Here is a 25,710-nt window from a genome sequence, read left to right as displayed (position 1 = left end):
ACATCACTGGAAAAGAAGGTCTCTCTCTACCAGTCTAGTTTCTTTATACCACAGCAATAAAGACTCAAGCAAATAGCCCTTATTAAGGCAGAATCTCAATTACCTTTAAAAAAGTGTCTATTTTACATCTACTAAATGCTTACTAAGTGTATAGCTTCAGTCACTCAGTGATTCCAATATCTCCTTCCATTACTGTTAAGATCTTCCTAAGATGTCAATGCCTTCTTACCTAATACACTGACATTGACCACCATACCCATAGACCCGTGGAAGACCAAGTGATTGTAGCTATGAAAGAGATCACATTTACATTGGAGATATTCAATTATAAATATTTTATTTAAGAATATTGATTAACATAGGAAATGGATTTAATTCATGGAATTGTATATATGGTCAGCAGTTACATTGTGAAGTGTAGTTAGTTTCTTTGACATTTATTTGGCACTGTCCACAGAACACTGTAAACAATATCACTTCTTATACTTAGGTATGCAGTGCTCTCTAGTTAAGTTGTCTATCATGATCTGATAAATATATATGAATATATATATCTATGTTGTGCACAATTTTACATGGTTACTGAGTGTCAGTAAAAATTATAAAAAAAACACCCATTTATAATAAAAGTGAGGATGTGAATAGGACTTGATATTACTAGACCTTGTTTTTTGTAAAAGTACTTGACTTGCTAGAGACACTTACTAAAATCTACTAAATTGATACATTTTATGAGCTGAGCTATTTTCCAGTTGTTGGCCAATGAAGGTCTTCCTCACTTGATCTGCCCTTAGTGGCTGCATGCCTGTTAGGTCTACTATGAAATCAGGTTAGTTAAATTTTCCTGTTCATTGTCACAATTCTTTGTCTTTTATGAGTCTTAAATCTTTGATTATATAATTATTTCCCCCAAGCTTCTACTAGTTATTTTTCCTCAATGGACTTTCCAGGCTACCCATTATGCCTTGGGTCAACATTGACCTGTTAAAGAGGCATTTAAAAACATTTTCTAGAAGGAATGTTCCTTAGTAATGAGTGAATAATATCTAAGGAAACCTCTTTTTAGGTGAAATAATTACATTTCCAGGCCAACCCCTAGAGGGAAGACAGCATAAAACTGGATCCAGACTCCCCACCCAAGAAAACGAAATTATCAATTAGATCCTGGCTAAGAAAGCCTTTGAGAAATTTATACAACCTCATTCACTGGAGTATTTAATTTATGGCTAAAAGTTGGCTAACGTCCATAGTCAGGAAGAACACTTAGCAAATTCATGAATTGTGTTTTCATTTATATGTATAGTTAGGTCAAAAAGGTCTCATGCTTTTATTGGAGATGTCAGCATATGAAACTATTGGCCTAGCCTGGGTCCCTGGTTTTGGATGCAAACGGTGGGGAAGGAAGTCAGACATTCTTTGTTTTTTTTTGTGGGTGCTAATGGCTCTAATTAAGGCAGAATTTTATACTAAAATAAATTTTTAATAGCTGTTAGGATAAAAATGCCAATTGTCATAATTTATGAATTTGCTAATTCTTCCTGGCTATATAAAATAGCTGGCATTCAGTCATTTGCAACAATATTAATATGGATGCCTGCTGGCTCTGGAGATTTTAATGATTTTGAAATCTTTGGGTGAAAATTTGTAAAAGGGCCTAGTGCTTAGCCTTGTTATGGCCATTTTATAGAATATGAAATGGAGGCACCTGAAAGTGAAATGATTAGCTCAGAGTTGAACAAGTGGCATTCAGGGATAGAAGCTAGACCAACTACAGTTCCTTGCTTTCATTTGATCAATATTTAGGATGATGATCACCATTTAGAGCTAGTCAGTTCAAAATATTTTCAAAGTAAAATAATGCTAAATTAGTTTTTGGCACCATCCAATTATGTAAGAGAAAGGAAATGAACATTAGCATATTCTACATCCTAAGAAAATATCTTTCTAATAGATATTTTGAATGACAATACAATGAATCCACCCAGAACAAACCAGCAATTAATATTCCATATTTACAGTTCTTGTACATGAATTGATAAATCTCTTTAATATGGATGCTTCCCTCAAGAAGAATCTAGTCAAGCAACAGACTTACTCTGCATAACAGCTAAGCTTTTCACAGAGCTCCTCAGAAATGGAGCGGATGTTGAAAAACAACATGTAGAGACAAAGAACAATGTTTTGTTGGGAGTGGGAAGGTGTCTGTGGAGGATAGGGTGAAAGACCTCTAATATTATATTCTTTATCAGAGACAAGAAGATTAAGTGATTCTGTGGCCCCTGTTTCCAGTGTTGTTTTCTGAGGAGTGAGGCTGCAGGCTTGTGCTTCAGACCTTTCCCTTAAACTGTGTTCCTATGGAAACCCAGAGATGGCAATTCTTGTGTATGAAAGTATTACCTGACAGTCAGTAACATTAACAAGCAATTTGGAATGACAGATATGTATGGAAATGGGGAGTCTGTCTGAGGTCCAAGGCAGCAGCAATGTTTTCTGTGCTCCTCTCCTCACTCCCTTCTTTCCCAAACTTCTAGTCAGACTAGAGGCCTTCTTTAGCCTCTGATAGCAGACCTTTTGGCAAGACTCAAGCACCTGCCCCCTCCACTGGACATAAATGGGAGAAATAAAATGAAAGCTGACCACTAAGCCAGCCAGATGAAATCCCCCTGAGGTCAGGTCACATCTGGGCCACAACTGACATTTCTAAGAGGGCTGGCAGTCCCCTCTTTTCCATTCTGTCTTGACCTGACCTCATCATTCTATACCTGTCATACAATTTTATTCCTTAGTTCTGTACCTCAGTGAAGAAAGGAAACTTCTCAAGCTCCCTGTGAGGCTGGACAAGAGTGATCCCATTTTGTTTTTGTTGTTATTTTGCATAGGGAAGAAGTTAAACAAACTGGCCACTGAAGGGATCTGATATTAGACCTGAAACTCCGGAGTTTTTTGACTCCCAGTCCCATGCACAGGTCTCACGACTGGCTTTAAAAGAGAAATTTAGGCAGGGTGCTGACAGCCCTGCCCAAAGATTGCCTGTGTCCAGGGCACTAGAGGAATTTAGTGTTGAAATCAGCATATGATATAGACTTAGTTGGAAAGAAGACCCAAACCAATCCCCTCCTCTTCCTCCTAACCACCTAACACACCCTCCCACCCACCCACCCAGCCCAACTCTACCAAACAAAAAACAGCCCTCCAGTTTATGGATTCTCCTTTTGGTACTTTAAGTGAAAATATGACATAGGCAAACTAATCAATTTGACAGTTGTAGAGGTTGAGACCTTTTTAGTGCAATGGAAAAATAATCCTTTACTTGAAGTCTGCTAAGATGTCACTAAAAATGTTGAGGAAAAGGTGTGCATGGTGATCCCTGAAGACCAATGTTGGACGGAAACGGATGGACCTATCACCGCAGCCTCCCAGCACTACACCTGAAAGAAGAGAAAGAAGGAGGGTTAGGAATATCTTTAATTGGTTTACTCTTATCTTCTTTTATTTCTTCTGTACACATGGAAGAAAGCAAGAAGCCAGAGGGCCCATACTAACATAATTTATATTTTTCTTAGCACTTCAAAGTTTTCATAGAATGGGTGAAGGTGACCAATTTATACTAAGACTGAGAAAGCAGGACAGTTTGGAGAAGGACTTCAGATGCCAAATAAAGGAGGTTATATTTGATCCTAGAGGAAAGAAGGAGCGACTTGTTGAAGAGGGGAGTGATATAGTCAGACCTGTGTTTTAGGAATATCAATTTTCAGGTATATGGAAGATGAATTAGAGTAGGGAGGGACGGGGCAGGGAGGACCAATTAGGTTATTGCAGTAGTCAAAGGGAGAGATGCTCAAGGCCTGAACAAGGGTGGCAGCCATGTGAGTGGGGAAAAAGGGATGAATGTAAGAGATATCCTAGAGGTAATCCTAGAGGCAAAATTATAAGACTTGTCAGCTTTGGATATATGGGGTGTGGGAGAATGAGGAATAATTGTAACTGAACTTCCAAACCCAGATTATTTTAGGAATGGTGGTGTTATTGACAAAAATAGAAAATTTGGAAGAGGGGTGGGTGTTTGGGGAAATATAGGCAGTTGAATTTTGAATGTGTTGAGTCTGAAATAACCATGGGCCATCCAATACAATATGTCCAAATATGGATATACTTAGAAACACAGCAAATAGTTTCATATGCTGACATCTCCAGTAAAGGCATATGACCTTACTGAACTAGCTATACATCTAAACAAAAACATCAGAGCTGGCTGGTATCAATCTGGGATATAATATTTGAACTCACAGGAGCTAATCAGGTAATTGGGAGGAAGGAGAGAGAAGAGGAGGGAAGAGGGCACACCACAGTCTTTAGCTTCTTACTATTAGGGAATATGACAAAAGTGATGGTCTATTAAAGGAGGCTAAGAAAGTACAGCCATACAGGAAGAGCACCAAGAAAGAACAGTGTTAAGTGTCCACGAGAGAGTACCAGAGGAGAGGGTGATGATTGTGCTAAATGCTACAGAGAGATTAAGAAGGATGAGGACTGAGAAAAGGCTGTTGGATTCTTCAATTGAAAGATTATTAGTAACTCTTTAGAGAGCAATTTCAGTTGTGTGAAAAGGTCAGAAGCCAGATTCTACATACTTAGAAACACAAAGCATCTGTACAATAAAGCACAGAAGAAAGCAAAGACTTCTGTATAGAGACATAAAATAAATGAGAAATAACAATTATTTTTAAAGGCATTTGATGTTTGTGTTTATGTTGAATTTTCCCCCCGATGAAGCTATAGCTTTGTGCATCTCTCAGAATCTAACACAGACCCTTTCCTTAAACTATACCCCTATGAAAACTCACAGTATTGCCCAGAATAGTGTTTAACAAATGACTATCAATTCTGTGGCATGCTTTGGTTCCAGAGACACCAAACAAGTGCTCTGCTCAGAACAATGCAGACTTCCACTGACAATGGCTTGCTTATGCCTTTTGTTCATATGGTAGGGGTCAGCAGAATATTTCCTAATTTACTTTTAGATGGCTCTGTCAGGTAAAAGTGCATTTCAAAGCCATATGATTATGGGAAGGTACTATAATAGAAGCCTGGGATCCAGGAGACCTGAATCTTGGCCCCACTCCAGTACTTACTAGCTCTTACTACTCACTTCCCCCTCTCTGGGATTCAAGTTTTCTCATCTGTAAAATATCACATCTATAACAGGATGTATTTCAAGGAAAAAATATTGTTAACAGCTATATTCTTTAATATGTATGAGTTACTTATTATCTATAAAATGAGGAGGTTGAATTAGTTAATTCATAGGTTTTTTCCTAAAATTTCTAGTACTCTATACCACCAACTAGGCCAGTGGTTCTGAGTCTGGTATCCAGAAAGTTTTAGCAGACTGCCAGAGGAGTCTATGACAAAACAAACAAACAAACAAACAAAAAAGGTTAAGCACCTCAGAACAAGGTTTTTATATTTAGAGGACTAGTGCTTTTTTTTTTGTTTTTGCCACATCACCTCTTTTTTTCTGGATACTTGCCTTTTGTGACATTGTTCTATCCTGGTTCACCTTTTACCTCCTAAAATAGCTCTTCCTTTTAATCTCTTTCCTCTGGTTTCTATTCTATCTCCTGCCTCGTAATTCTGTATTTGTTCTATTCTCTTCTCTCTTCACATTCTCTTACTTGAGAATTTCATTTGCTTCCATGTTTTTCAATGATCTGTGCTATCCTGATGATTCCCACATCTTTACCTCTAGTCTTGACCTCTAATCTGATCTTTAATTGTCTGATGAATGTCTCTACCTGGACTGAGGTCTAAAACTAAAATCATATTCTTCCCCTCCTCCTCCATTTTCCATCTTTGCTGATAGACCATATAATCATAGATCTGGAAGGGACTTTGGGGGCAACTAGTCCAACTCTCTTATTTTCTATGTAAAGAAACGAAGGCTCAGAAGGGTTAAATAATTTACCTAAGCTCTCATAGTTGGGAAGTGGCAGAAGTGGAATTTAGATCCAGCTTCTTGGACTTTTAAGGTTGGTGCTCTTTCCATTATATCAACACTGCCCTTGATATTCTAATCATTTAAGCTTGAAACCTGTCATTGATTCTTCACTTCCTATATCCATTTAGTTGGCCAGATCCTGTCAATTCGACTTCCACAATAGCCCTTGCCCCTTTTTGGCTACCATGGACACCATCCTCATTTAGACCTTTATTTAAATTATTGGGATAACCAAGGAATCTGAGTCTTCCCCCAGTTTCTCCCCTCTCCAATTCATCCTTCACAATGCTTAGGCTTAAAGATGCTGAAACCTTTCTAATAGATAAAGTCTAACCTTGTTGCTCTCTGGTCAAAGACCTGCAGTGACTCCCTATTGCCTACAGAACAAAATTCAGATTAATTATCCTAGCATTCAATGTCCTCCACAATCTGGCTCCAGCCTATTTTTTCAGATTTTTACACTACTGTCTGTGGTACAGTCTGTATTTCAGACAAATTGACTTACTAGATCTTCTCTGCTTTTATTCTTCCCTTTCCCACATCCATGTGTTTACAGAAGCTCTCATCCATGCAGAGAATGGGCTTCTTTCACATCTCTACCTGATGAAAGCTTCTTCCTTTAAGGCTTAACTCAGGTAAAACCTCCATGAAGTCTTTCCTAATATCCCCATCTAGAAGTGATGAATGCATCCTGACCAATTTCTCATTGTTTTTTATTCTCAAGCCCCACTCCTTGCATTGATCCCATTCTAACATATTGTTTTGTTATGTGTGTGAATGTTTTTACTCCTATTACACAATGAGTTCCTTGAGGGCAGAGTGTTGTTTTTCTTTGTATCCTCAGTACCTATTACAGTTTATTATATAAAAATGCTTAATAAATCTGCTTGAATTCAGATAGCTGCTAGTGTCCACTGCTTGTTAGAGATGGAAGAGACATTAGAAATTATCTTGCTCAAATTCTTTAAGATGAGGAAATTGTGACCCATAAAGGTAAGATGACATTGACCAGGTCACCAATATTAGAACTCAGGTCTCCTGACTGTAAATCTTTTGAAGACAAACAATAAAGAAAAATCAGGTAATCTCTGAGCTTGTCAAACATGGTCTTCTAGAAACACATGTTAAATAATAACTGTAACAAAACTGAAGAAGTTTCTTCCCGACTAGTTTCTCAATATGCTACCCAGTCAGATAATAACTTGCATAGATGAAAAACCATGATATGTATTTCAGCATAAGGAAGAAATAAAACTCCAGGACTATACCCCAGGTTCACTGCCCACCTACCTTTGTTTCTGGCTTTTAAAATAAACTTGTTCCTCGTTGTTTCATCTGGAGCATCAAAAGAGCAGAATGTTCCCCTACCTCTTGCTCTGCTGATGAGATGTGGGTACCTGGCCTGAAGCATAGGAAGAAACAGGAAAGTGAAATCATATAAACTTCCAGGAAGGATGGGGCAGGGGAAAAGGGAGTGAAACTTCTCTCAAGTCAGGTCAAAGAAGAAAATACGGCTATTGTCAAATTCTTCCTCCACAAAACTTTTAAAAATCTGAAGGGAGAAGACAATCAAAATCATATGACATTTTTTTAGTTCAGTAATATTTTATTTTTTCCCAATTATGTATAAAAACAAGTCCCTTTTAAAAAGGAAGTTTCCATGGATGTTGTATATATACATATATATATATATGTGTGCATACACACACACACACACACGTATATGTGAATAAAAACCCTTATTGTTGGAAGCCATCACCCATGCTGTCTGACAGAGTCACAGTCTTGGGAAATGGGGGCGAGATCCCCACTGATCCCCCTCTGTGACTTCTCTCTCTTTAACTTCCCTCACTAATGGATGATTATTGTTCTTTCTCCAACACAAAAGAAATAATATAAGAGCAAAGGCTTATGGAATAAACATATATCCCACCTTAATCCCCCCAGATTATTACCCTAAAAGATTACATTCAAAGAATTAAAACCTAAAGACCATTACTCCCCTCCTTTCCCTCTCCACAGTTACATTCACTCCCATTACAAGCAAGGCAAGCCAAGAACATCAATCACCTTCAAGACACATTCCACTGCAGACAGAAACCAGGCAACATTGCCAGGTGCTTTAAAGTAACACAAGAAAAATAGAACTTGTAAATTGAGGAAAACCCCAAATTTGACCTGTCTCAAATTACCTTCTAACCCTGTACTTAGACATGAAATGTTTTGTTATCCATATCCTAAGTAATTGTGATTGATTGTGAAAGCTGACCAAAAGTAACAATGATCCTCCTAATTGGTCACCTCCTAGGTCAGGGAGAACTAACCTCTAGATCACCCTGTTTATGTCATTCATCTATAGCAACAATGTTTCATTGACTATCTCCTTAGGCTACATGTCTATTGTTAAGTTCTATGGAAACATATATCTAGAAAACTGATTGTGTGCCAAAGACGTATATACTCACTAAGCCTATATAATAAACAAACCTCTGTGCCATGGCATAGTGTTCTGCCCATGCATGTGGGACTGAACACGTAGTGCTTCTCCATTATTCGACTGAATGGTCTCATTTAGGCAAAGGACCATCACCCTCTGAGGTGTCCACTGGACAGTTCACTAAACCTTACCTTCTGTCTAAGAATCAATACTGTGTGTTAGTTCCAAGGCAGAAGAGTAGTAAGGGCTAGGCAATGGAGGTTAAGTGACTTGCCCAGGGTTACACAGCTAGGAAGCATCTGAGGCCAGATTTGAACCTAGGACCTCCCATCTCTAGGCCTGGCTCTTAATCCACTAAGCCATCCAGCTGCCTCCTGTTTTATATTTTTGTAAATATTCATCTATTTCATTTGTCAGTATAGTTGGGCAAAATAGTTTCTAATGCTCTTTATAGTTTGTAGTGAATTCTTTTTCATTTTTGATACTAATAAGTTGGTCTGCTCTTCTTTTAAATTAAATTAGCTAGTAGTTTACCTATTTTATTTTTTTAAACAGTTCCCAATTCTATTTATTCATTAAATGTTTCCCCACCCCAATTTTGTTAATCTCTTCCTTGATTTTTCAGGACTCTTTACTTGTTATTTAATTAGGATTTCTTAATTTGTTGGATTTCTGGCACCTTTAGTCAGATTTCCAATTCACTGATCTGTTCTTTTGCTTTTTTGTTTTAGAGATATATATTTTCTTCTCAAGATTGCTTTGGCTTCATCTTCAAATTTTTTATTTTAATTTTTTTCTGGGTTATACATGTATTATCATGCAAAACATGTTAACATATTTATTTTTATAAGTGAATAATCTTCTAAAACAAAATCTCAAATCATATACCCATATAAATAAGTGATAAATCACATTCTTCAACTATATTTATACTCCAGCAGTTCTTTCTCTGGAGGTGGATAGCATTCTCTTTTTATAAAGTCCTTCAGAATTGTCCTAGATCATTGTATTGATGTTAGTAGCAAAGTCACATTTGATCATCCAACAATATTTCAGTTACTGTGTATAATGTTCTCCTGGTTCTACTTATTTCACTCTGTATCAGTAGGTCTTTCCAGTTATTTCTGAAATAATTCTGTTCATCATTCCTTATAGCACAACAGTATCCCATCACCATCATATACCACAATTTGTTCAGCCATTCCCTAATTGAGGGACATTCTTTTAGTTTCCAATTCTTTGCCAGCATAAAAAAGTGCAACTATAAATATTTTTGCACAAATAGGTCCTTTCCCATTTTTTTTATCTCTTTGGGATACAGACCTAGTAGTGGTATTATTGGATCAAAAGGTATACATTTTTTTATAGCCCTTTGGGCATAATTCCAAATTGCCCTTCAGAATGGTTGGATCAACTCACAATTCCACCAGCAATGCATGAGTGTACCAATTTTGCCACTTTCCCTCCAACATTTATTATTTTCCCTTACTGTCATATGACAATATTGGCCATTCTGATAGATGTGAGGTGGTACCTCAGAGTTCTTTTAATTTGCATTTCTCTAATCAAGAAGGATTTAGAATTTAGAAAACATTTTTTTCATATATTTATTGATAGCTTTGATTTCTTCATCTGAAAACTGCCTATTCACACCCTTTGACCATTTATCAGTTAGGGAATGACTTGGATTCTTATAAATTTTGATTTAGTTCTTATTTGAGAAATGAGACCTTTATCAGAGAAATTTGTTATAAAAATTTTCTCCAGTTTGTTGCTTCTCTTCTAATCTTGGTTGCATTGGTTTTGTTTGAACAAAACCTTTTTAATTTGATACAATCAAAGTTATTCATTTTACATCTTATAAAGTTCTTTATCTCTTATTCGGTCATAAATTCTTCCCTTCTCCCTAGACCTAATAGGTAAACTATTCTATGTTTCCCTAATTTCCTTATACTATCATTCTTTATATTTAAATCATATATCCATTTTGACTGTATCCTGGTATAGGGGGTGAGATATTGATCTAAACCTAACATTCTCAGTTTGTTTATGTCTCATTATCTTGGTATAAGGCCAGTGGGTTTATAAATGACTCTTTCTCTTTTAACCCTTGCCCAGAGGGTTAAATCAATCCAACAACTATAAAAACATTTCCTAGTCTGCCAGGAAAATCCTAGTGAATGGGGTATCCCATAAAACCAAGCATCTGCTGCCTCATCAAACAATGTAGGAATTGTCATGCATGTTTATAAAAATTTCTATCTACCTGGAACCTGATTTCTTCAAGTTCTGACACTAATGGGCCTGTACTAATCTTAAACATAAATGGGATGGAAAACAACACCAATATACCAAACTCTGGGCTAATCCATGCATGAGAAGACAAGAACTTGGAAGTTTCACAAAGCTACACCAAAGAGAAACACAGTTACATGTTATTATTTTAGGTTTCTTGGCAGCTGGTTATCGGGCTCCCTTTGAGAATAAAATTCGACCTTAATTATTGGGAGTTCAGTTCTCTCCTCCTCCTTAGGACAAACCATGTGTAACTTGCAGTGGCTATGGATATGCTCCATTAGGGAGAGAAGTCAAGGATGTACATGAAAGAGATGGGAAGAAAATACTTCCAGCAAAATAGCCTTTGCCCTGAAGCTTACACTTGGATCGCATAATTTCTCTCATACTTCAGCTCCAGGGATTTATTGTTTATTCCTCCAACTTTGACTATAATTCTACTCTACTTCCAACAGCCCCAAATTCCTATTTCTGCCCAGACATCCTTCTGAGCTCATGGCTCTGAGGCAGCTACAAGCTGAGTTGATCCTATCCTCCTTGACTTGGGTTAGGTACATGTCTTGCAGTCTGAGACTCAGCATAAACAACTTTGAGCTGGGCCATAAATCACATGGGAAAATAAACTACTTCTGTCATTTCTCCTATTTGTGCTAGCCAGAAGATTAAAGAGGATCTCAGCAGGGAGTAATGATTTAACCCATTGAAAAGACATTTTTCCTGACTCCCTCCTCTGCCTCTGTTTGGACATGAATCAAATCCAAAGAAAGCAGCCAAAGAAAAATTCTGGTGTCATTTTGCTTTCATTGAAGTCATTTGCTTAGATGTAATAACAGCAACAATTTCCCCATTCTAAAGGCTGTTTGATGTTTTCTTAGTTCAGTCCAACAGCCCTGTACAGCTTAGCATCTCTCCAAATGCAATGCCGGTCATGTGTGACTAGATGCTTCTAGATCAGGTGGGCTCAGTATTTACACAGATTGTAAAAACAACTTATAAATCCATGAAGAATGAAATACACTTTCATTCCATAGCTGTTCTGGTCATAGCTGGAAGCTGTGTGGCTGTTGCTGTTTCCTCTCCACAGGGCTTTAAAATATGTTTTGAGAATTATTTTGAGTTTTAAATTGGCATGAATACAAATTCTCTTAGAGTGGGGATTAAATTAAAGGTCATGAAATAGTTGGGATAAAGGCAGGATGGGGCCCTAAATGTTCCAAATGGACAAAGGAAAGAAAATAAAGCTCTGGAATATATGGGGTTGAGAAATGCTTAGACGTAGCATTGCTACACATGTGCTAAGGTATTCATTCTCCAAGTCTTTTGAGGGCTCAACTGGCAAGACAGTCTTTCCAACGAAGAACTTATTATTACTGCAGTGGACTGGAAATAGAACATCTGTGGTAATTTTCTACTCTAATACAATATTCTTCTGAGTGTGCCAATCTGGAGAGGAGTTTGTAGACTAAGGAAGTTTGATTTGGTCCTTGGCATAGGACTGCCTATAGGGTTGGCGAGGTAACCATCATTATTGTGACTAGGTCTACTCAATATCTGGGTGTCTCTGGGAACTAGATGTATCTGGCAGGCAGGGATGAAATGATCAGAGAGCAGTCAGGGTCAAAGGCGAGAGTTTCAACACAAATGCTACCTCCAATTCTTGAGGGTTCTAACAACCCCTTTGGACCTTGCATTTCCATAGATAGTTGATTACCTGTAAATCCAGCAGCCCTGTCAATAGTGCTTTTCCTGCATGAGTAACATTACTGAGGAGGTCTTCTCTTTTAATGACATTGATGACTTCAGCAATCAGCAGATTCTTGGAAGGGTCTCCAAGCCAAGTATTGAAAATCCGGTAAGGCTTTAAAGAGAGGCACAATTTTTATGGAATACCTATAGTTAAACCTCAAAAGGCAGTGTCAGTTTCTATATTACCACAATGCATCCCCACTTCCAGCCCAACACCATTCCAACAATATACAGGGTCCTCTATTCCTGGCTGGAAAGCTTTTCTTTCTCTCTTCAAATCCCAGCCTTCTTTCAGGATTCATTTCAAATTCTACCTTTTGTAGGAAGGCTTTCCAATTCTCCCACTCCCAGTACCTTCTGTCTGAGATCATTCGCCATTTATACTCTATATATTTTGTATGGAGAGGGTATTTGTACATAAAGCATCAGCTCCTTAAGCACAAAGCACAGTGCTTGGCCTATAGTAAGTGCTTAAAAAATGCTTCTTCACTATCTGATTTCATTTAATTCAGTTCAACATTTATTAAGAGATTAAGTGCCTCCTATGTATAAAGCACTGTGTTGTAGCTGCTGAGGATACGGAGACATTCCCCACCCACCATAAAACATGTACACAAGAAATACAAAGTATATACAAAGCAATACACACACAGAGCATATGGGGCAGGTACTAGACTTGTGATTTCATTGGTAAAGGGAACTCACAAATGAGGAAACTCCTTATACCAATGCATTTTATTTGGCAATTTATATAGTTTTAGGGAGTGGCCTAGGACATCAAAGAGTATGCATCACAGTCTCTATGTACTATGCTGTATTGCCTTTCCCAAAGCATATACAAAGTAGTATATGTTATATATGTAGATTTAATGCAATATATGTAAATAAATTAGGATTGCTAATACAAATAGAACAGAAAAAGATGACTATGTGGAACTGAATGAATCTCTATTATTAAACAAAGCAATGTAGAAGCACCAGTGTATAGAAAGCCTTTGATGTACACAAGATGTGTGTACTGAATAAGTCACTTAACCTTTCAGTTAATGGTTACTGACTTGCATTAGTGGTAGGAGTTTCTTCACTGGCAGTTACCCCAGATGTCCAACACCTAGGAAGCAGACTAAAATATAATTGGCTGGGGAGAGGCAGGCAGGAGAAACAAGGTGGCTCAGTGGACTGAGAGTCAGGGCCAGACAGGAGGTTCTGGTTCAAATCTATTCTTAGATACTTCCTAGCTGTACGGCCCTAGGGGACATCACTTAACCCCAATTGCCTAGCCATTACTGCTCTTCTGCCTTGGAATCTATACTTAGTATCAATTCTTAAGACAGAAGTAAGGGTTTAACCTAAATTTTTTGTAATCAAGAAATGTTTTGACAGAATAAATAAAATTATACTAGAACACAAATAATGCTAATTTGTGGTTTTCTAAATTAATGTTACCCCAAAGATACATTTCTTTTTTTTATACCATTGCCCTACACCAGTGAAATCACAGGTTGAATTTAAAAAAATACAAAATGATATATTTTCAAGAGGGAAAGAGCTCTAGACATGGGGGTAGGGCATGGAATGGGTATTCAGGAAAAGCCTTGTGAGGCACTTGAGTCATGTTTCAAAGGGAAGAGATTTCATACCAGCAAAAATTGAACAATCAGGGATTTTAGAACTTCACATATATAAGTCCAGTTCTAGCTCTTTAAATATTAAGCTTGACCACTGTTACCATCATTTTGCATCAGTTAATTTCAGATGTTAAAGTAAGCATATCTATATATATGTGTATATAAACACACACACATATATGTATATGTATGTATATATATATATATATATACACACACACACACACAACAGAGAACCAATTCACTAAGCTTTTTCCAGATTATATGTTACCTCATAGGGCAGTGATGGCGAACCTATGACACAGATGCCAAAGATGGTGTGCAGAGCCTTCTCTGTGAGCACTTGGTCATGTTCCCTCCCCACCTCCCACCCCCAGAGTTTGTTATTAGAAAGACAGAGGGACTCAGGGGAGCTACTCCCCTCACCCTCTCCATTATACCTGATGACATTTTTTCACATCCCCACTCCTGTGCCCAGCAGCCAGTGGGAGTGCACAGGTGGTAAGGTTGTCAGGTGGTTCACAGGTAGTAGAGTTGGAGGGCAACAGAGTGCTTGAGCCACTCTCCTCCTCCTCCCTACACTCACTGAGGACACCCCTCTGTCTAGCAGCCCAATGGAGCACTCTCTGAGTGGCATAAGGCAGGGAACAGAGTGTACCCAGCATGTGGGGGGGTTGCTCATCACTCAGTCTGGTGGGTGGGGTGGGGTCAGGGCCCAGCACCCCATCTCTAAAAGGTTCACCATCACTACCATAGGGGAAATTCACACTTTGAAGCATCCTCTCACTCTTCTGCATTTAATGAGGCTATACTAAAACAGATCATTCTATACATTTCCTTCCTTTGCTCCCAGGTATGGAAATAAGAGCCAGTCAAGTACTTACAGCATTGGGCCTGAACTCTTCCTTGTGAAAATATCCTCCAGTCATCATCTTCTTGCTGAAGGACATTACATCAGCTGGATCATCTAATCCCCAGTGCTCATGGGCCCAGAACTTGCCAGTACATCCCCCACCAGTTTGTACTTCATCCACTAGAAAGGCACAGCCATGCTGCATGGAGAGCAAATTGAAGAGCAATTAATGATCTGTATGGGTATAGAACGTTTCCTCACCAGGAGTCCCTTACATCAGTGGTGTCAAACTCAAACAGAAAGAAATGTCTGTGGGTCACATAGTGATTTAGAAAACCACAGATTAACATTGTCTGTACTGTATTTTTATTTACTTTGTTAAACATTTCCTAATAATATTTTAATCTAGTGCCTCTTCAGGAGTTTCAGTTTTGCTGGCCTTGAGTTTGACACCTCTGCCCTATATCAATGAAAACACAGATTCAAGTTAAAAAAAATTATATTGAGCTTAAATTTTTTTCCCAAGGGGAGAGAGTACTAATAATTGGGAGGAATTTGGCCTTGTGTTGTGCCTGAGCTATTCTTTGAAGGAAGCTACTAAGGTTAGCTTCCTAAGAAGGCTTAGACTTTATATGATCCTCTACCAAGGAGACAAAAAGAAAAGCACTTTTAAACCTTTCTGTTGGCAAGAGATAACAGCCTGAAAAATCCTAGTGGTCCAGGCAGAAGGGTCATGTTGCAGCAGAAAGAGTTCTGGAGTCTGAAAAATGAGGGATTCTTATTCTGCTTTAGGAATATTCCTTTTACTCCATAGGCCTTAGTTTTGCCATCTTTAACATGGGAATAATCCCAGTGTATATGGGTGGGTCAAATGAAATGATGCCTATAAAGTTTCTTGTAAACCTTAAAGAACTATGCAAATTAAACTAGTATTAAAAGTTTCACTGACCTTTCTAGCAATGTCTCTCAGCTTCCTAAAGAAGTCATCTGATGCATGGTTGTCCCCGCCCTCTGACTGGATGGGCTCCACAACAATCCCTGCCACAGTCTTCTTCTTTTTCCTGTATTTCACAATCAAGTCCTCTACCTGAACAGAAAAATAAAAATTATATTTTGTATCCTTGGATCTTTCCTCAAGGACACCTATAGATATGAATCTGTTATCAGCATTATACATTTGGGCCCTGGATTATAGACTCCTAGGATTTGAGACTGTAAGGAATCTTATGGATCATCTAGTTCAATTCCCTAAATTTTACCAATAAGGAGCAGGGCCAAAGAAATGACTTATCCAAGGCCACATGAATAGTGAGTGAAATAGCCAAGTTTTAAGTCAAAGTTCTGTGACTCCAAATCCAGTGTTCTTTCTACTGTTCAATTCCAGCATAGGCTCTTCAATAGATATGCTTATTCTCCCAATTCCTGTACAATCCTAATCTATAAAAGATTTACCATTTCCATTAAGAAATTTGAGAAGTGATTTAATTCCAAATATATCTACTTCCTATAAATAAACCTAAAAACACTTTTAAAAGACAGTTTCCTTCAGTGAGAAGGAGAAATGCCTAAGTTTTTATACTTAAGATCTAAAGGAATTTCCTTTACTTATATGTTTTTAACTAAGACCATTTTAGCAAAAACAACAACAACAAAAAATAAAACGAAACCCAAATCCCAAACACATAATCCAAGTGATAGAACTGACAGAGTAAAAAGTAATATAATTTAAGATAATGTACTTATTTTAAAATATTTCCTTGGGTCATTGTCTTTTTTTTTTAAACCCTTACCTTCCATCTTGGAATACTGTGTATTGGTTCCAAGGCAGAAGAGTGATAAGGGCTAGGCAATGGGGGTTAAGTGACTTGCCCAAGGTCACACAGTTAGGAAATGTCTGAGGCAAGATTTGAACCTAGGACCTCCTATCTCTGGGTCTTAAGACCTGGGTCTTAATCCTGAGCCACCCAGCTGCCCCCATTGTTGTATCTTATTAAACACATAGGATTTGGAGCTGTAAGGCTCTTTCACTGTCATCTAGTCCAACTCCAAGTTACAGTTGAGAAGACAGGCTCACAGATGGTACAGTGACTCCATGGAGGTTGTAAGGTAGTGACAGATTAATCTGTGTTAGTATTTTATACTTCAGGACCCCATTAAGTGCCTCTTAGGCTTTTTAAAGAATGAAACAAATTGACCCTTAAGGTTCACTACTGTGCTTTAGATTCAAAGATTGCCAACATTCAATTGAATAAAGAAAGAGAAGTATATAAGCAATACTGATCTTTATCTTTACCATCCTTTAGGGAGAAAAAAGTTTATCTGGTTCTACTAATGAATTATGATGACTGCTAGTATCTTGCCCATGGAAAAGGGTAAGGGAAATTAAAGAGGGACCATATATTTCAAAAGAATATACAATTCAAACAATAAACATTAATTAAGTAGCAACCAAGTGCCAACCACTATACTACATACACTACAACCTGATTGCAGTGTTTAAAATGATGCATCCCTCTCAACAGCTCAGTACCAATGCTCTGAGAACTGGGTTCAGTTTGGGAGGGAGATCTGAGTGTGCCTTCAGACATTTAGGAAGATTTGAATGAATTGAGGAAGAGCAAAGAAAAGAAGCCTGGGAGAACAACATGCACAAAAACTATGCTAATGTAACAACAATGACAACAACAACAACAAACCACACACCAAAATGCACCTGAATTTTACTGAATTGCAGTGTCTTATCTTCTTAGTTTTGGAAAAAAAAAAAAGTATGATCAAGACATGACCCTTTTCTTGGTAGAGAGGTGGGCGTCACCAGTATGGAGGCTCTGTGAGACTGGGTCACTGTGTTTTATCTCTTTGTGGAAATTTTATTTATTACAAGAGAGATTAGATAGTGGTGGTGAGGGAGCTGGGTTGAGTGTGAAATGACTGTTATTTTTTTTTAAGTCTCAATAAATCTTTTAAAAAGAAAAACATAAAATATGTCATAATTCAACTCAGGAGGATGAATATGGTTGATTGCTATAAGAGTAGGGCCCAAATGGCCTTTATATGATGTCCTGGAACTCCGATGATATCAGGAGGCACCTGATGGCTATTAGTGGCCTAAGGAGCTATTTCAGGGAACCCTTAGAAGGCTACCTTTTTGTGCCATATAACTCTTGCCATGTTCATGCTTTCTGAATGATTGGTGGTCTCTTCTTAACTCCTCCCTCCTCTAACCCAGGGAACTGCAATCCTGTAGTATTGACTAAGGCCTTCATACTTGATTGATAAACAATTCCTTTATTCAATGTCAAAGAATTAAAAGCTTCTTCAACTCTTTTCAACTTTATTGCCATTAAATTGGCATAGATGATGTCAAAATTAGTCAACAGTGGAGTGACTACGAGAAGCTAGTATGCTGTCAGTGAGGATGATTATTGGTTTAACCAATTCTAGAAAACAATTTGGATAAGTGAACAGTTTCTGAACTAGGCTTCTCTTTATTTCCTAACTTCTTTAGACTTTACCACCATGTCTTAGCTGCCTTCCTACCCTGGAATGTCCCTTAGTATCTGGGATCTTTTCATCCTGGATCACCACTCTACCATTCTGGTCCTATTTTTCACTGGTCCTTTGGTTCTAAGGCCTCCATTTTAGATGGCCTAGGCTTGTCAGACTTCATTCCCTTCCTGGATGTGCTTCTGACTTACGCTAAATTTTGCCACTATGTACCTGGGCAGGCCCTTTTCTCCCCTCACCCCATCCTTCAGCTCCCTTTTATATGTTATCGTCCCCAATTAGAAAATAATTATTTTGTACTTGTGTTTCCAATACTTAGTACAGTGCCTAGCACAAAGTAAGTGCTTAATAACTGCTTATTGCCTGGCTGCCTGAGCATATTCCCCAAAGAAAAATACAATATTCATAGTAGTACTTCTTAGTAAAAAATTGTAAGGAAAAATGATTGAACAGATGAACAAATTGTTGTGTGTGAATATAATGGAACATCTTTCATTGTAAGAAAAATGAAGAAATCTGAAAACATGGGAAGACTTGTATGAAGTTGTACAGTGAAGAAATGAGAACAATACACACAATAAGTATAACATAGAGAATTATTATTTTTAGAGGTTTAATAGAAGTCTGGAGAGCAATGGAGGCTCAAAAGGGTTTTACAAAAAGCTGAGGGTAGATGGAAGAAGAAAAAGATGTATAACATTGGACAGGTCACCTGGCCTCTGTTAAGCCTCAATTTCCACATCTTATTTGGGAGATAGAGGGGTTGAATGAGATGATTTCTAGGTCCCGTTCAGATATAAGATTTTTTGATTCTATGATCTTAGCTTTTTCTGGCATTTCAAAAACAAGAACCAAATTTCATGTTACTGAAACAGGGCCCAGTTCTGACCAATTCCTTTAATGATGGCAGCTGTTCAGTTCCTCAGACAGACCCTTTGTTTGCATGCTTCCTCACCCTGACCTTACCAATCAAATGTTTCCAAGGCCCAGAGTGAGGAATGGAGTAAGATTAAGAAGGCCAGTACATGTGCTTTGGGGATATTGTTACCTCTTCCAAACATCGGGCCTCTTCTTGTTGATTCTCTTTCACAAACTCTTCCAGAGGATACTTTAGCCGGGGAAATGGAGCAATGGGCCAGTCAAAGGAAGGGATGTCTAGCTTGTGAATGGCTTTGGAGTGAGTGGTCGCTAGGCAACCTAAATCCAAAAAACCCCCCCAAACCCAAGAATTAGAATTTTACTGTGTGGGGAGTGAGAGGAACAGCATTTGAAAACAAGATCAAAGGTTCTTGCCCAACTCTTTTAATCCCCCAAGAGTCATCAACAGACTGGAGAAGGCTTATAGCAATACCCCTCTTTAGGATAACTTCTGTTTCTTCCCCAGTATCCTATGTGCAGATTAATTTTCTTAGAACATTAAATTCTGGAAATTTTTTGCCAAATCAAGAAATACCAACTTGGAAACAAGTAATGGTGGCATTCTTACCCATTGTTCTCCCATGAAATGCACCCATGAAAGAGAGGATACTGTAGTCCGGGCAACCTGGATACTAGAAACATGAAATAGTCAGTATACTCTCATGAGGGCCAGGATACATTATTCTCTGGAGTTAACCAAATATCAGCCTCTTAGAACTTAAGAAACATAGCAACAGCCTTCCTACCTTTATCTCTGCACCACCAACTTCAGATTAATCTGGCTTTCCAAGTCAATTGGATGGATAAATAAGATAAATCATTCATATCAAAGTTCAGTAGGCTATTTTATGCTTAGACTCCAAAAACACCAAGTGACAGTCACATTGAGGAATATGCTACTATGTAGGGAAACTGAGGTGGGTGGTTCATAGCTGCAGTTGAGATGACTATCCCTCTAGGACAATTCAAAGTGAAAGACAATCCAAAACAACTGGAGGGAGATATCAAAATCCTTTAGAAGAGCTGTGCTTGATAGAAGGAGAGTCAGACCCTTCAGCAACTGGGTTTCAGACACTTCTCGGTGCTCTCCCTAGGGAAGGCATCAATTGCTCTTCAGGAAGCAGGATGGATCCAGAGATAGCATGTCTCATTTCTAGGTAAAATGCAGCAGCTATTGTCTGTGATGTTTCCAAGTCCCACACCACAGTTTAAAACAGTCTGGGATACAGACTCTATTCTAGCTATTTCAAGCTGGAGATATTACCTGGGACTTGAGATGGAATCCTGGGACCCTGAGGGTCTGCATTGTTTTCAAGTGCACAGACTGAACTATAGTCACAGAGCAAAAGGCACTTTCTTGAGCCAACTGTTCCTAGTTCTGCCTCTCCATATTAGTGAAGGAATTTTCAGGCTGGTCATTAATGTCAGGAGGTGATCAACTTCTGACTATGTTCTTAGAACAATTAAATTCCTGAAGCTTCCCAGAGAAATCTCCATATAGGTGCTCAATGGCAAGAGACCAAGAAACTTTGGCTAGTGTAAATGGATTATGTGTAGGGAGATGGAAAAGGACCAGACACGGAAATTCATCATCTTTATGTTCAGACTGGAGAGTACACGGATGTATATGGGCTGGGGTCAGACTACCACTGAGTGTCAATAATACTTTCAAGACTAGAGTTGAAAGGATAAGTGCAACTCCAATTACCTGGTTAATCATACATGTATCTAGCTCCTCCTTTGTGGCAGCAGTGTGGCCCCTCTCCTTGTTCTGAAACAAAGCAAAAACAACCCCACCCCCAACCAAAAGCTTTTTATTCATCAGGAAAGAACAAAAGGACACCATGGGGCTGGCCCAATATAGTCTGCAAAGTGTTTTCAGTGCACTTCAATGTTTGAGGCTGGAAATAAAAGTCCTGTGCTATAAGGGGGCATATATGGAGATCATGAAGTGAGGTGGTGGATTGGATAGAGTGCTGGGCATGATGTCAGGAAAACTTGGGTTCAAATCTGGCTTTAGATGCATGCTAGTTGTATGATCCTTAGCAAGTCATTTACCAATTTTTCCCTTCAATGTCCTCATCTGCAAAATGAGGATAATAATAACATCTACCCCTCCCAAAGTTGTTGTAAGTATTGAATGGGATTTTATAAAGTGCTTAGAACAGTGCCTAGCATGTATTAGGTCCTATATAAATGTTAGTTATTATTATTGTAGTTGTTGTTATCATTTTGTATGACCCTTCAGAGAAAGGAGAAAGAAAAACTATGGTCCTTTACTTATCATCACTTTTCTCAGCTATAGCATAAAAAGGAAATTCCAACCAGCTTGAGTAATCAATAAGAGATAGAAAGGAGATGGAAGAAGGAAAAAAAAAACCAAAACAAACTATGGTCCCTGGAGAAATGGGTCAGAACAATCGGGGTCAGAATCTCACATTCTGGAAAATGTGAAAAGACAGTTTTCTGGTCTATTTATCTATCTCCTCTTTGGAAAAGTCTTAACACTTCAAGTTTCTCTGGCTAATACAGGTTGTTTAGTTGGTAATAAAGTTCCTTATCTTTTATGTGAGGTTAATGTGGAGACTCCTTAGACTTGTATTAGTTAATATATAAGCTAGCCAACTAAAAGACAATGAATTTGTCCTCTAAGTCATAGTTTAGTGGGTTTTATTGTCTTAGCATTCAAAGTCCTCTGCCACACATTTTCCAGGTAGCCCCAAACTTCCTCAGCAGTCTTATTTTTTTCCATATTTATGTCTCAATCCCCTTATTTGCAAAAAGAGAGAGGTTGGATTAGATGACTTCTGAGATTCCTTTTAGCTTGAGTTCTATGATCCAGTGGTCCTAATCTGTTTGCTCTCTTTTCTTGTTCTCCATGAAATGGCTCATTGAGACCTCTTTTTGCATTTTTTGAAGGGGACTAGCATTTTACTCATGAATTCAAATACTAGGGCTTTAAAATTATCCTTAGGAAATCTCCCACAGTTAATCCATCTGAAGTTCTTCTTTCTTTTGCTTTGGCTTATTTCTGGTTCAATTTTAGTTATTACTTTGGAAATATACCACATGTATATATATGCTTGTTTTCTATTCTTGCTCCTCAGATCATAGTGTAAATAGAATTTTAGAGCTGGAAAGGGAATTTAATCCAACTCTCTCATTTTAAAGATGAGGAAACATTTGAGATGTTTGTGAGTGTGAGAGAAACTTACCCTGTACCACATGAATATAGTTTTGAAGGCATTTTCATTAGAGCAGGATCCACAGGACATTGTGACAATCTGGGAGAGGCCTTTTGGTGCCACCTAAAAAAGGGCAGAAAAACCAAGCTGTGAAACACAGTTATGAATACCGGTGTTAGCTGTCCAAGGTTACTAGCAATCTTAACTTCAATGATCTTTTTTAGTCTTTATCCTTTTGGATCTTTCTGTAACTTTCTCTAACAGTTGACCCTTCCCTCCTCCTGGATACTCTCTTCCCTTGGCTTTTATGATACTGCTCTCTTGTGCTTCTATTCCTACCTATCTGGTTGTTCTTTCTTAGTTCCTTTCCTGGATCATGATCTGTGTCTCATTCCTCATTGTAGCAAGCTCTTTTCTCAGAGTTCTTTTCTTAGTCCTTCTTTTGTCTTTCTACCCTTTCTCCTTTGGTGATCTAATCAGGTCCAAAAAAAGTTCAATTACTGTCTTTCTGCAGATAACTCCATCTATAAGTCCTGAGCTCTAGTCTCACTGTAACTGTTGGACAGCTCCACTTAAGCATTCTCCCTTAAGAATCTCAAACATCTATTTTGGACATCCAAAATAGAATTCTGTCTTTTTCCTTATACCTACCCTTCCTTCCAACTCCCTGTTTCTCTTAAGTGCATCGCCATATTTCCTGTCATCCAAGTTTATAACCCTGGAGTTATCCTTAATTACTCATCCCTCCCCCCAAATGTTTACTCAGTTGCTAAGATTTATCAATCCTATTCCTCCCATATCTCTCATATATATCATCTTTTTTCCACTCAGAAAGCTAAAATTCTGATTCAGACGCCTCATCACATCTAGCTAGGTCCATTTCAGTGGCCTCCTAATTTATTACCCTTCTCAATTCCATACTCCACATAGCTGCCAAATTTGTATTCCTAAAACACACATTAATTTCATTCTTCAGCTCTAGAAGGTTCAATGGTTCTGTATTGCCTCTAGGACAAAATAAAAATTCCTTGGGCTGGAATCAAAATCTAGGTGCAGTTAATCTTTTCCAATTTATTTCCCAATGTCATTATTTGTACTGAGGGCACCACCATCCTTCCAGTAACCTAGATTTACAACTTTGGAGTCATTCTAGACTCTTCTCATTCCTTCATCCCTAAATCCAATCAAGTGCAAAAGCAATCATATCTCTCAACATGCCAGATGAGTCAATCTCCTTCAATTCAATTATGCAACTACCACATTAGTTTAGATCCTTATCACTTTTATTGGAATATCAACTTCCAGTCCTACACAGCATGCAAAATGATGTTCCTAAGATATAAGTCTGATCATGTGACTTCCCTGTTCACAAATCTTTAGTGGCTTTCTATTGCTTTTAAAATAAAACCAAATTCATTGGCCTGACATTTAAAGCTTCATATGCTTTATAATATAGTCAAACTGGACAGCTAGCTGTTTCCATCTCCTGTCTGCATACACTTTTACAAGCTGTTCTCCAGGTCTGAAATGGACTCAGTCTCTAGCTTGGATTCCTTATTTTCTTTCAAGCTGCAGCTTAAGGGTCACTTATTCTGTGAAGCCTTTCCCAATTCCTATAGGTATTAGATAATCTTTTACTTCCTTATTTATGTAAATGGTATATAGCCCCATAGAATGTAAGCTCCTTAAAATTAGTCACTACCTCATTTTTGTTTTTGTAGCTCCAGAACATGTATGAAAGTGCTTTGAACATAGTTGGTGCTAATGAATTGTTTACTAAATTGAAATGCAAATATATTCTTAAAAAAAATTCTTACCTTCCATCTTAGAATCAATACTGTGTATTGGTTTCTAAGGCAGAAGAGCAGTCAGGATTTGACAATGGAGGTTAAGTGTCTTGCCCAGAGTCACACTCTTAGGAAGTGTCTCAGGTCAAATTTAAACCCAGGAGCTCCTGTCACTAGGCCTGGCTTTCAATCCAATGAGCCACCTACCTATTCCCACAAATATATTCTTGACCCTTTCTTTTCTGATGGAGCAGTGCTGAGGACTGGGCAATAATATTTGTAGAAAAGTGGTTGTTGGGCCCAACTCTTATAGCCACTGAGTGTTGACACAGTCAGAGAGAGATAGAGGTAAGGCAACTGACTTGTGAGAACGGGAAAGCCGTCAGCCTTTCTCGTATTCCAAGGCTGTAGATCCCTGTAGATGGGATGTGAAAACAGGGAGACCCAGAATTTTCAGTGATTATTTCCTAACTGGCCTTTATTCTGTGGTTTTGGAGCTAAATGCCTTTATAGAGAAAGAACAAGATAGTCAGGTAAGAAATCTTAAAGGAAAGAGTACTGAAGATTTGGGAAGTCTGTTTCCTGAGTTAAATTTTACCTGTGTGTCCATATTCCCTTGTGTGGTGTGGGCCACTAGAAAAGTATTATGCCCTTAGTTATGCTATAACTTGCCTGAGGTTCTGTTAGGCATAGAGTTTATCAAAAGGCTGTCAGAAGATCAGCAACAGTTGTATCCTTCCCAACACTTTTTGAATCTTTTTTCTATTTTCTTGGGTGTGCCTGATTAAGAGCTGGACTTTGACAAACTGGAGATGTGGAATACGGACTTTCAAATGTCAGAAAGAAGGGGCTGCAGGTATTTTAAGTTAGTATCTCACTGCTGGCAACCATCTCTTGTGTCACATAAAATTGGCCCATAGGTCATCTTTATTTGTAGTTTGCAAATCTTGAACTCAATGTATGACTTCCCTCATCTACAAGGAGAGCAGCTGGAATATAAAAGAGGTCAAGAATGATGTTGTTATTTGACAAATTGTTCATGTTGAACTTACCGAAAGCAAGGACTCTTTTAGCTTTTCAGGAAAATTATCTGGAGGAAATACTCCAAGGGCAGGTCTGTTGATGAATGTGCCCTGAAAAACAGAAACAATAACTTCTTCAAATTTGACTCGATAATTAGGAGAATGAGTTTCCAAGGCACTGTGACTTGCCCAAAGTCACACAGTGAGTGAGAAAGCCAGGACTCAGATTCATTTCCTTTGACTCCAAATCTAGGTCTCTGTATGATACGTTGCCTGCATTTTGATGGAGAAAAAAGAAGCAACACTCATAATTTAGGGTCTAAACAGATTGAGG

General features: G+C 38.2%; 1 protein-coding gene across 2 annotated transcripts in view; it reads right to left on the bottom strand.

Moving 5' to 3' along the window:
* Window positions 1–320: 320 nt before the first annotated feature.
* ABAT (4-aminobutyrate aminotransferase) overlaps window positions 321–25,710 on the bottom strand; it is a 125,567-nt gene continuing 100,177 nt past the window's right edge. For both annotated transcript variants that reach the window (XM_007498673.3, XM_007498674.3), the window contains exons 7-16: window positions 25,407–25,487; window positions 22,598–22,690; window positions 21,091–21,153; window positions 19,951–20,014; window positions 19,513–19,661; window positions 15,907–16,044; window positions 14,989–15,156; window positions 12,442–12,588; window positions 7,289–7,400; window positions 321–3,428 (exon numbers count right to left, since the gene is read on the bottom strand). In XM_007498673.3, the coding sequence (XP_007498735.1) occupies window positions 3,307–3,428; window positions 7,289–7,400; window positions 12,442–12,588; window positions 14,989–15,156; window positions 15,907–16,044; window positions 19,513–19,661; window positions 19,951–20,014; window positions 21,091–21,153; window positions 22,598–22,690; window positions 25,407–25,487 (1,137 nt within the window). In that variant the 3' untranslated portion in view covers window positions 321–3,306. The remainder of the gene's footprint in view (window positions 3,429–7,288; window positions 7,401–12,441; window positions 12,589–14,988; window positions 15,157–15,906; window positions 16,045–19,512; window positions 19,662–19,950; window positions 20,015–21,090; window positions 21,154–22,597; window positions 22,691–25,406; window positions 25,488–25,710) is intronic.

This window comes from Monodelphis domestica, chromosome 7, assembly GCF_027887165.1.
Source record: "Monodelphis domestica isolate mMonDom1 chromosome 7, mMonDom1.pri, whole genome shotgun sequence".
NCBI lineage: Eukaryota > Metazoa > Chordata > Mammalia > Didelphimorphia > Didelphidae > Monodelphis > Monodelphis domestica.
Note: the sequence above shows the minus strand (reverse complement) of the source record. Positions and strands in the feature narration are given on the sequence as shown.